Source organism: Leucopleurus acutus (genome assembly GCF_964270905.1).
Source record: "Leucopleurus acutus genome assembly, chromosome: 4".
Lineage (NCBI taxonomy): Eukaryota > Metazoa > Chordata > Mammalia > Artiodactyla > Delphinidae > Leucopleurus > Leucopleurus acutus.
This window is the reverse complement of record NC_139146.1, coordinates 127,812,954-127,825,649: the sequence shown is the minus strand read 5'-3', so window position 1 is coordinate 127,825,649 and position 12,696 is coordinate 127,812,954. Positions and strand designations below refer to the sequence as shown.

Here is a 12,696-nt window from a genome sequence, read left to right as displayed (position 1 = left end):
GAAAGCATATGACTCTTTAAGAAACACTCCCGAGTTTCCAAGAGATTACTTTGATTTAGAGTATATCTTTGGTTGGCTCAGATAGTAATGTATCCTAGCTACACTGTTTACGTAAGTGCAACAAATACCTTGGTCTTTTACCAAACTATAACCCAAATAATAGCCAAGTGGGTCAGAATAAAATGAAATGTGTTTTTGCCCTCTCTCCCTCCCTCCCTTCTCCCTCTTTGCCTTCCCTTCCATTCAGTCTTCTACTAACTTATTCAATAGGTACTTATTAGGAATCTATGACTCTTGGAGTGAAAGAAAATGCTGGAGCTACTAAATAAATGTTCAGAAAGCACAACTGCAATCTAAGAAGTTGAATTCTGAAGAGACAGACAAGTGTATTAGTACTAGAAACATTATGTCTTTTATGAGGCTATTTACATATTTGTATACAAGTCTGAATTATTGCTGTAATAAGCAGATACTGACCATCCCCAGGGGATAATTAAGCAATGTGTCCAACAGTATATGGGATAATCTACCCTTTCTGTGCTTTTCAAGTCTGGCAAAAAGGAAAGAGTCCTAAGAAGAAATTTAAGAGTAAAATCCTAGGAGGCTATAGAAGTTCTCAAAATGTATTTTTAATAAACAAAACCCAATACTTTAAATATAGGTCATTTTATAATCACTTATCTATTTAAAGTATTATAATTCAAAATGAGAATTTATATCTTAAAAATTTTAACAGATATTATTCCTTTAAACTAGGTTCCACAGTCTACTACTTTCCTGATTTTTACTGTCAAAAATTTTAAAGCTTTGATTGGCCAATGGAATCATGTCTCTTTTCAACTTTATAAATGAGGAGACAAATTAAAAATTTGCTTAACAAAGACAGGATCCCTTGACATTTTAAGCTATAAAAATTTTACTTATAGGGAATCTGCACTGATTTTTCAGAATCTCAGAGTATAAAAACAAAAACAGGACCACCTAAATATATAAAATGTGCAAGATGATCAATATTTATCCATTACATTGTTCCTTCTAACACAAGTCAAACAAGTGAAGTTATAAGACTTAGCAATGCTCACAGAGCAGCTACCTTGATCAAAACTGCCGAGAACAACATCAGGGGCTTAAAATACTCGAAAAAATATTTGTTGGATGGATGGCAGGCAGGCTGGCAGGAAGAAAGAAGGCTACCTAGCAGCTGGATCAATTTCTGCTGGCAAAATTAACACCCAAATTGAGATACTAAAATTTTTAGAAGAGAGATCAATAAAACCATTAAGGGATAATAGGAATAACAAGAAAGGCAAAATATGACATCTAAACCCCTTTATCCAAATGAGAGAAGACTTTTAAGGTTCACTGATAAAGACTTTAATTTAAACATATAAGCAACAGTTCTACTGGAATTAGTTTAATTATATTCATTTTTCAATTAAATATATCTTAAGGTGAAAGAAAAAGCAACTAACATAAAATGAAATTGAGTACACAAATAAATCAACTGAAGCTCTATATACATAATAATGTTACCTACCATGCCTGAATTTAGAACAGATTTTCCTATTCCCTATTAATGTGGTGCCACAGCATCACAGAACATTCTGAAAGAATGCTTTAATATTCTTTAAAGAATTTAAAACTGTTTAAAGAAACCTGTGTCTTTCAGAACAAATAACACTTTTAGATCAATTATTTGCATATCTGAAAAGTCAATTGATGATGATGATTCAATATATCACAAAATATCCATAAACAAAAATTATGATCCAGAAATAACAATGTTACTACTCACAAAATGCGGAAATTTAATTTTTTTAAACTTATATCTTTTATTAATGTTTACATATTTTACTTTGTCTTGGTAAAAATTGCCAAAGAAACATAACTTGATTATGTCAGTGATTACTGGTTACTTTATTTCTATAAAAAATCTGTTTAAAATGGAATGTTGTTTACAAGAAAAATACAAATAATTCATCTCAAAAGTATCAAAACAATGTACTTACAGAGGAAGTATCTAATCAATTAAACAGGTAAGTTAAGAGAAACATTTCTACCAGACAACAATTACGTATGTCTGACCTAAGTTAATTGATTTGCTAATGATACCCATCAAATCTGATAAACCCTATGCTGTAGTCTCTCTCAGTCTGTAAAGGTCTACATGTTATTTACACTAATAAAACATTAATCAAGGACAAAATTTATGGCAGCTACTCTATAAATGGGGTCAAGTCAGGTCAGACTTACATAAAAAGAAAAAAAACGGTTGGTCTCCGCAGTGAAAAGAAAACCCTTATTACTTATTCTTCCTGCCCCTGGGATTAAGTCCAGTAGTTGAACACTGCTACACAAATACATTCATTGCTATGTAAACTCATTTAACCTTAATGTATTAAATATTTATAAAAGGAAAGTCCAACCTACTGATTTCAGAAAAATAAATCTCTAAATTGTCCCTTTAAAATATATTTTACTCTCTAAAGAAAGAGAGAATAAAAATTTCAAATATTACCTCCACTATTTCACTAAAGAATGTTAGTTCTCTATACCACAGTTTCTTTGTAACATCTGCTTAAAAGACAAAGGCTGAAGTACTTTCTATAGGCTAAGCACTAAGGTAAAGAAGACAGTTTCTAATGACAGGAGGCAAACAAATCCAAACAGAGTAAGATAAACATAGATAAGAAATCAGGAAAAAGTTATTACAAAACCTACAATTACATGTGATATAAAAACAAATAAGTTATTCAAATACTTCTTTCTCCAATAAGAAATAATAAGAATCAGCTGTTCTGGATAAAATATTTAAGAACATAAAATTTATTTCTTCACAAGACAGAGAAAAGTTTTAATGTAAACTATTTATTATATGTACATGTATTTTCTTTTCTCTTGGTAATAATCTTCAAAGAAATATCACTTGACTATTGTCAAGATTATCTGTATAAAGCAAATTTCTGTTTAAGAAAGTATGTTATTTACATGAAAATTATAAATAATTGAAATAAAAACAATATATTTAAGCTGAAAGTATCTTATCAATTAAATACAAATATCTACTGGTTTTGCAAGGCACTTCTCTAGGAGCCAGGGATATAACAATAAGCGAGAGACAGAGGGACTGCCCTCACTAAACATATACTGTACAGGAGGAGACAGACAATAAAGACAAAACATGGGGAAAGAATAAAAGATATGGGGAAAAAATTTTAAGAAATTTAAGAAATTTTAAGAAAAATTTTAAGAAATGAGGTAAAAATAACCTGGGCAACAGGTTTCAGGGAAGACTTCTCTGACAAGGTGACATCTGAACTGGGACTTAAATCATAATGAATCAGACATGTAAAGATCTGGGGGTAGATCTTCCAGCTATGGTGAAGTAAAGAGTCCAACAAATCCTTTCCCAGAAAAACAAGTATAGAACTGAAGAATAACAATCATTTCAGTGTTCTGAAAACTGACCAAAAGCAAACAACAACATCCATAATAATTTTATTCACAAAAATGTGCTAAACACTAAGTAAGAACAAACAAAGTCTGTGGCAATCTTTTCTGGCAATTCCCTGCCCAGACACCATAGGTGTGGTAGTTCCATCGGTCTCTGGCTGCTTATGGAAACCAGCAACTTCACTGCCAGAGATGGATGACTTGATTTGAAAGAGAGGACAGAAAATGAAGAAAATTTATGCCAAGCCGAAAACTGGAAAGACCTATAGCTCTCTTAGAGTGAGATTACATTTGAAGTTAGGGTGAGCAGGAGACCAGAGAACAAACCAGAAATTAGAGAGGAAGATCCTGGAAATAAACTAGCTTAATAAGAATTTCACACATGGCTATCTGGGTCCCTGAGCAGATACAGGGCAGACTCGAAAAAGATCAACAAGAAGTAAAAGCTAGAGGATGAAAACTACTTCAAATTTAAATGTGTCCATCAAAACCAAATGCAGATCTACCAGCCATACACGGTCAAAGGTTTCAGAAAGACTTCTGATCAATCATTCACTGACCTCAAAGCTATGGAAAAAAAGGGGTGACCGTTTAAAAGTCAGACCAAAAAAAAATATATATATATGAAGAAGAATTCTAAAACAGCTTAGCAACAATATTAAGAACATCTTACCACAAGAGAGACAAATTCTGCAAATTAAGCCCAAGCAAGTAACTTCTAAAACTCAACAAATAAAACCAAATCCAACAACTATAAAAAGAACTATATACCACAACCAAGCAGGAATTAACCCAGGTATGCAGAGTCGGTTCAACATTCCGAAGTCAATTAATGTACTCCATCATACATAAATAAGGTAAAAAGAAAAATCACATGATATATCAACAGATACCAAAAAAGCACTTGATAAAATCCAATGCCCATTCATGATAAAATCTCTCAGTAAACTAAGAATAGAAGGAAACTTCCTCAACTTGACAAAGAATATCTACGGAAAAATCCAAAAGCTAACACCATACTTAATGGTGAGAAACTAGAAACTTTCCCATTAAGATCAGTATAAGGCAAGGATACCCCTCTGACCACTCCTTTTCAACATCGTACCAGAAATCCTAGCTAAAGCAAGAAGACAAGAAAAGGAAATAAAAGGTATACAGATTGGTAAGGAACACCTAAGAATATCTCTGCTCAGAGATGACATGACTATCTATGTAGATGACCTAAAACAGCTAAACTTTTATCTCACACCATACAAAAATATTAACTCAAAATGAATCACAGACCTAAATGTAGGGGCTAAAACTACAAAATTTCTAGGGATGAAAATATATTTCTAGAAAAAAAAAAAGAAAGAAAACCCTAGTACTTGTTTTGACCTAAGATTTCTTGAATTTGCCAACAAGTCATAATCCATAGAAGAAAAAAATAGGTAAATTGTACTTTATCAAAATTAAAAACTTGCTCTTCAATGAAAATGAAAGAACAAGTCACAGACTGAGAGAAAATGTTTGCAAATCATGTATATGAGAAAAGATTTATATCCAGAAATACTGATATATAAATTACTGTTTAAAAGTCAGAACTCATACAGTGAATGAAATTTTTAAATGGGCAAAAGATGTACACAGACATTTTCCCAAAGAAGGCACCTGAAAAAATACTCAACAGGATTAGCCATTAGGGAAATGAAAACAAAAACCAGGGTAAGATACCTACTAGGCTAACTAGGAAAATAGCTTGGCAGTTTCTTAAAAAATTAAACACAGACTTCCCATTCCACCAAGCAATTGTACTCCTAGGTATCTACCCAAGAGAAATGAAAACATATGTCCACACAAAGCCTTGTACACAAACACACATAGAAGCATTGTTTATAATAGCCAAAAACAGAAAGCAATCCAAACATTCACTGACTGCTGAAGGGATAAACAAAATGTGGTATATCTGTACAATGGAATACTATTAATCAGTAAAAAGGAACAAAATACTGATACATGCCACAATATGGGTAAAAGCACCAGGAATTATTATAAGAACAGTGTTGGAGAAAGTGACAGTGATCCAAAAACTAAAAGCAATGAGAAATAAATGGAAATTACTTGGGGGTATGTAGAGACACCACTGATGAGGGATGGTAAGCGATACAGTCTACAAACATGAGATTCCAAGCTGACTGAGATCCTGGTCTGACAGTTCCCTGAACTCCTCTCCTTCTCCGAGCTTGTCTTCCACCCTACCTCAGCCATTTATTGCACAGTCATATGCCAGACCTCATCATTTCCAATAACTGAATGGCCTTGGTTCTACTCGTCCCACTCTCTAAACTATTACCTCTCATGTTTATAGCTCACTCATTCTATTACTATCACAACTCTAACAGTCCTTAGAGCTCCAATCCATCCATCCTATCGTTTTCTTTACAGTCACTCCCCTCTTTATTCAGCTTAATAATCATAATCCTGTGGTCAATGATTACAATCACTCTCTAGCACAAAGAGGTTCCCTTGGCCTTCTCTCCCCCATATTTGGCAAAACCTAAACCCACTGAAACCCAACTCTAACTCTACTTCCATATTTAGCTCCCAGACTCTGCAACTACATAAAATGCCTTCCCAAGTTACTGTAAACGACCCATCCATGCTCTACTTTAAAGCCAAACCCCCATTTGCATACAAATTCACCCACTCTCAAATCAACTTAAAAACATCACTCCAGAAATTCTCACCTATCTCTTCTACATTAATTTCCCCACTCCTTACCATGAAACTGTTCTCTTGTTCTCATTTTTTAAAAACCCTACTTCCCTTGACTCTATTCCCCCCACTCCATTTTATTTTTGCTCCCCTTTGTAGCAAAATTCCTCTAAAGAACTGTTTATACACATTCTATAATTCCTCTTCTCTTATTCTCTTCTTCTTTTCTAAATTCACTGCAAAGGCTTTTTTCCACACCACTCTCCCAAAACTACTCCTGACCAAGTCAGAAACAACTTCTGAGCCCGTGGTCAAATCTCAGTCATCACCCTACCACCTTAATGATTTCGTCTAATCTCAAGGCATTAAATATCATCTATATTCTTATAACACTCAAGTTTAGATCTCTAGTCTGGAGAAATAATTAACAACTGCCTCTACCTGGATGTCTACTAGAGATATAAAAATCAGTATTTCCAAAACTGAATTCCTGATCTTCCCCAACAACAGTTTTATCCACAGCCTTTTCCATCTGGTTGATAGAAACACCATCTTTTCAGCTGCAGAAGCCAAAAATCTTAAGAGTAATACTTGACTCCTAGCTCTGTCTCACAATCCACATCCAATCCATTAGTAAATCCTATCAACTCTACCTTCAAAATATATTCATAATCCTACTACTTCTTACCTCCTCTACTGCTGCTGTCCTAGTCCACAACACCATCATGTTTAACTAGAATTACTACAGTAGTGCCCTAGTTGATCTCTTTGCTTCTATCCTTAAATTCTTACATAAATCAGCCTTTTAAACATAAGGCAGATTGTCTCCCTCCTCTACTCAAAATCCTGCAATGATTGTTATCTCCTGCAGAATGAATTGCAAAGGCTCTACACAAATCTTGCCCTATGTCTCTGACCTCATTTCTTACTTCTCTCCACTATGATCACTTGTTCTTGCTATACTAGCCTCATTCCTCAAATATGCCAGGGAAGCTTTCATCTGTTTACTGGCTGTTCCCTAGGACTGGAATGCTTTTCCCCTACATGCCCCTATGTTTAACTCCTTCACATCATTCAAGTGCTTGCTTACATGTCAATTGCTCAGTGATCTGTAATATAACCACTCTATTTAAACTACTCTATAAAGGTATCAAACCTTTATATTTCCAATAAAAATCACCATTTCCCTCAACCTCCTTCACATTATCTTTTTCCAAACAACTTACCACCTTTCATATATAATCCATTACTTATTTTGTTTATTGTTCCTAGTCTGCCAATGACTGTTCAAATGTAAGATCTACAAAAAAAAGAATCTTTATCTGTTTTGTTTATTGCTGTATCCCCAGAATCAAGGACAAGTCATAGTACACAGTCAGTGCATAATAAATATTGGCTGAATGAATAGATGAGGAAACGGATGCTCACAGAAGTAAAAGTACTTCCCATATATCAAAGCTGAAATTTGAACCCAAGGCTAACTTCAAAGCTAAAACTATTAATCACAAAAGTATGTTGCCTTATCTACTAAATGTAACACTAACTTGCATAACGGAGGGCATCTAGACTTAGTAGAACCTAAACAAAATAGACTTTTTTTTTCAGCTTATAAATTCATTTGTTTATTTTATATTATTTTGTTTTTAAGATTTTTATTGGAGTATAATTGCTTTACAGTGGTGTGTTAGTTTCTGCTTTATAACAAAGTGAATCAGTTATACATATACATATATCCCCATATCTCTTCCCTCTTACGTCTCCCTCCCTCAAACCCTCCTTATCCCACCCTTCTACCTGGTCACAAAGCACGGAGCTGATCTCCCTGTGCTATGCGACTGCTTCCCACTAGCTATCTATTTAACATTTTTTAACATTTGTCAATATATACACTACCACACTCTCACTTTGTCCCAGCTTACCCTTCCCCCTCCCCGTGTCCTCAAGTCCATTCTCTAGTAAGTCTGCATCTTTATTCCCGTCTTGCCCCTAGGTTCTTCATGACCTTTTTTTTTTTTTAGATTCCACATATATGTGTTAGCATACGGTATTTGTTTTACTCTTTCTGACTTACTTCACTCTGTATGACAGACTCTAGGTCCATCCACCTCACTACAAATAACTCAACTTCGTTTCCTTTTATGGCTGAGTAATATTCCATTGTATATATGTGCCACATCTTCTTTATCCATTCATCGGTTGATGGACACTTAGGTTGCTTCCATGTCCTGGCTATTGTAAATAGAGCTGCAATGAACATTTTGGTACATGACTCTTTTTGAATTATGGTTTTCTCAGGGTATATGCCCAGTAGTGGGATTGCTGGGTCATATGGTAGTTCTACTTTTAGTTTTTTAAGGAACCTCCATACTGTTCTCCATAGTGGCTGCATCAGTTTACATTCCCACCAACAGTGTATGAGGGTTCCCTTTTCTCCACACCCTCTCCGGCATTTACTGTTTGTAGATTTTTTGATGATGGCCATTCTGACTGGTATGAGGTGACACCTCATTGTAGTTCTGATTTGCATTTCTCTAATGATTAATGATGTTGAGCATTCTTTCATGTGTTTGTTTGCAATCTGTACATCTTCTTTGCAGAAATGTCTATTTAGGTCTTCTGCCCATTTTTGGATTGGGTTGTTTGTTTTTTTGATATCGAGCTGCATGAGCTGCTTGTAAATTTTGGAGATTAATCCTTTGTCAGTTGCTTCATTTGCAAAATAGACTTTTATAACCACTTCTCTTAAAAAAAAGAACTGGTGTTAATCAGTGTTTTGCATTAAGTAGAACAAATACATATTCGATCAACAGCACTCACTAACTCTTTTCCTATATATAAACTTTAAAAGCATCTAATACCTCAGTATTGAAATTCAGCCAAAGAGTTGTTTTTTTGATGAATAAGCACTTTGAAATTTTTGCTAAAAGTAAGACTAAATTATTAGTCATTCACTCATTGAGAAATATTTATTGATTTCCCAACACTTTCCAGACTCCAGACTACAATTTAGCTCTGTTTCTCATATAGATCACTGCAATAGACTTGTTATTGTTCTTGATTTCAATTAGGTTTCCTCTGCTTCAACCCATCCTAAACATCACTGCTAGTTATCCTTCCAAAACCCAAGTATCACAATAATACTTTCTTAAGACCTTTCAAGGCTTCCCATTGCCTTTAGATGAAAATCCAAATACACCACATTAGACCTTTTATGGTCCAGATAACCAATTCTATTCCAACAATTCACACACATACACATGCACACACACTCACACACGTACATACACACTTTCCCACATCACAGTATCTTCAGATATTCTATTTCCTCTATTTAGAATGCTTTCCACACATACGTCCTCCAATTTATCCATAATCCCCACTTTTCCAAAGTCTACATTACTAACCTTACTCATCCTTGAAAATACATCTCAGGAATAATGTTTCCCTGGGGAGGTTCTGCCTAATTCTTCTGAACTAAATTGTGTAGTCTTTCTCTTTTTTCACATTCCTACCTTAATAACCTATATGTAAATACTTCTAGCACAGAATTTACCATATGGCATTAGTTGCAGGTTTATTTATTTGTATTCAACACCAGTCTGTGAGCACCTATAATTATTTACTGAGTGAAATAACTTTAGTAGCATTTACTATAAAGTAAAGTTAACAGTACCCTCTTCTACAACATTAATGAGACAGAGGCTAAACTCCTAGTTACTAGTTCAAATTATTCCTATAGTGATGGTGTCAATCTCAACTCTAGACAGAACAGTATAAAAAAAATTCTTAAACAATAATTTTGTTCAGAATGCTATTTCCAATGGCAGCCAATCACACCTTTTAATCTATACCCTGGGTCTTCAGTCCAAGTAATCCAAAATCAACTGCCACCGACTTCCCTGGTAGCGCAGTGGTTAAGAATCCGCCTGCCAATGCAGGAGACACGGGTTCGAGCCCTGGGCCAGGAAGATCCCACATGCACGCGGAGCAAAGCCCATATGCCACAACTACTGAGCCTGTGCTCTAGAGCCCGCGAGCCACAACTACTGAAGCCCGCGCGCCTAGACCCCTCGCTCCACAACAAGAGCCACCGCAATGAGAAGCCTGCACACTGCAACGAAGAGTAGCCCCGCTCACCACAACTAGAGAAAGCCCGCGGGCCACAACAAAAACCCAACACATCCAAAATAAATAAATAAATAAATGTATTTTTTAAAAAAAGAAAAAAATCAACTGACATGAAACAGACCCAAAGTAGTCCACTCATCATTTCCTCAATTTATTCTTACCCTTTAATTCTCTCACTTTCTTAAATCTATTTTTTCCTTGTATCTTTCTTTTTATCTCTGTACTTCACTTTTCTTTCCTACTACTGACTATTCTTTCCTTGAATTCTTCTTCCCTTATGCCCAGGCCATGACATAGGAGAGATAATAGACCATATTAGTCTACTTATTGGCTCTACAAATATAATAGAATTTTCTAGGAAGCCCAAATAAGTATCAGTTTTCCTTATATCTGCTAATAGAATCATCAGTATACTTTTGCCAAAGGTTTACTTACTGAAAAACAAAGAACTGACTTTATCATTAAGCACATAACGATAAAGAGAACAAAATGATGAAATATTGAAATATTTGTAATAATTAATATCTAAGCTCACTATATCACTGACTGCAAAAACAATATAGTACCAAAAATATCAGTTCCGATGGCAAAAATACAATAACATTTTAAAGTAAAATATACATGGATATAAAATAGATTACCTTCCTTCGTTGACAAGTTCAATAAAAGCAAGGCCTGCATTCTTCTGAATAGAATTCTGCCACTCCTAAAAAACAGCAGAAAATAGCTGAACAAATTTCACTCAGTAGGTTATTTCTTTAAAACAATAATTAGGAAAAACATCACCCATATCAATTTCATACTTAATTGAAATTGATTTAATGGAAATTAATTAAGTTCCAAAAGATCTTAATGGAAAAGTTTTGTTAAACATGCTGCCTACCCATTGCAGCCCCATGAACACATAAATAGTTGACATTAAAAAGTAAACTAAACGAGTTAGCAACAATTTGATTCTAGATAAACTAAATGAGCCTATCTATATTTATCTTGCCCTTTTAGTTCTGTACCATTATATCCTACTAATTTAACTGAAACAGTTTGAAAGGAAAGCAGCAAAGACGACCAAGGACAGAGGTTTTGTTTTTGTTTCTTTAAGAGATGCATCACCCCAAATGAGGGGAAGACGGAATTAAGTAGCTCCCTAAACTTAATAATAGCACACATTCTACAAAAATTGATTAATGATTAAGAAAGAGACGAGAGATCAGTGAATTTGGCTAGACTACTTGTAAGCTGAAAAACTATAATTTACTAGCATATGAATTAGCAAAAGATGGTATAAAATTATTAATATATTCTTTATGAATAACTTAACCATTAAAAAGCCCCCTGGTGTTCCAGTGGTTAAGAATCCATCTTCCGATGCAGGGGACGTGGGTTCAATCCCTGGCTGGGGAACTAAGGTCCCACATGCCGCAGGGCAAGTAAGCCTGCGCCCCACAATTAGAGAGCCTGTGTGCAGCAACTACAGACCCCACATGCTCTGGAGCCCGAGCACCACAACTAGAGAGGCCCCATGCTGCAACTACTGAGCCCACATGCTCTGGAGCCTGTGCACCACAGCTACAGACAAGCCCACGCAACACGACTAGAGAGAAGCCCACGTGCTGCAACAAAGAGCCTGCGTGCCCCAACGAAGAGCCTGGGTGCCGCATCGAAAGATCCCTGATGCCCCAACTAAGACCTGACTCAGCCAAAAATAAAAAGTAAATAAATATTTTCTTTAAAAAGCCTCAGAAGAAAATTAACCATTAATATATACAGAAATGAATTTTTTAAGCCTCATCTCAAAACAGATATAAAATACGCATTAATCCAATAAAGCTGGGCCCACATGAATTGAAATGTAGCTAGATTTGAGAAACGCCAATGCATGCGTATGTGTATTTTTTAAAGAACTAGGCATATATACATAATCTTTATGTTCCTTAAAACTGAAGCGCCCTTCTATTACACCTACATAATATCCTTTAACTAATCTTTTTTTGTCCTTTTATAATGGTCAAAACAAAAGACAGTGCTGGGGACCTTACCACTGGTATCATAAGCAGTATTCATATATTCTGAATCTAACACCTTGAAGAGTTTTTAATTCCATGTAATTTCACCCCTGAAGATGCCAAATTCCAAATCCTTTTTATCCCCAGTATTTATTACTTTCATGTTTTGAAAAACCCAAGGTGGCCCTCAGGACTGAAATGGCTGTCTGCCATAATTTTGTTACAGAGTTCTATTTCATGAATAGTGTCAGCAAGAATATACTAACAGAACATATACAGTAGAATGAAAAGTAGATATAAAGTCAGTCAGAACATTTGAGGGTAGTAATTGGCTAGGACTAGGTGAGAAGATAAAGCAATGTGTTGCTGAGGAACAAGAAGTCATGGGATCTATGTTCTCAAACTGACTATGACACTA

The 12,696-nt window shown here is 35.0% G+C and overlaps 1 protein-coding gene across 4 annotated transcripts in view; it reads right to left on the bottom strand.

Moving 5' to 3' along the window:
- LRBA (LPS responsive beige-like anchor protein) overlaps positions 1 to 12,696 on the bottom strand; it is a 743,236-nt gene that overhangs the window by 492,030 nt on the left and 238,510 nt on the right. For all 4 annotated transcript variants that reach the window (XR_014326184.1, XM_082838660.1, XM_082838661.1 and 1 more), the window contains one exon: positions 10,917 to 10,981. Coding sequence is in view for 3 of the 4 variants with exons in the window: in XM_082838660.1 (XP_082694786.1) it covers positions 10,917 to 10,981 (65 nt within the window). In the remaining variant the exon portion in view is untranslated. The remainder of the gene's footprint in view (positions 1 to 10,916; positions 10,982 to 12,696) is intronic.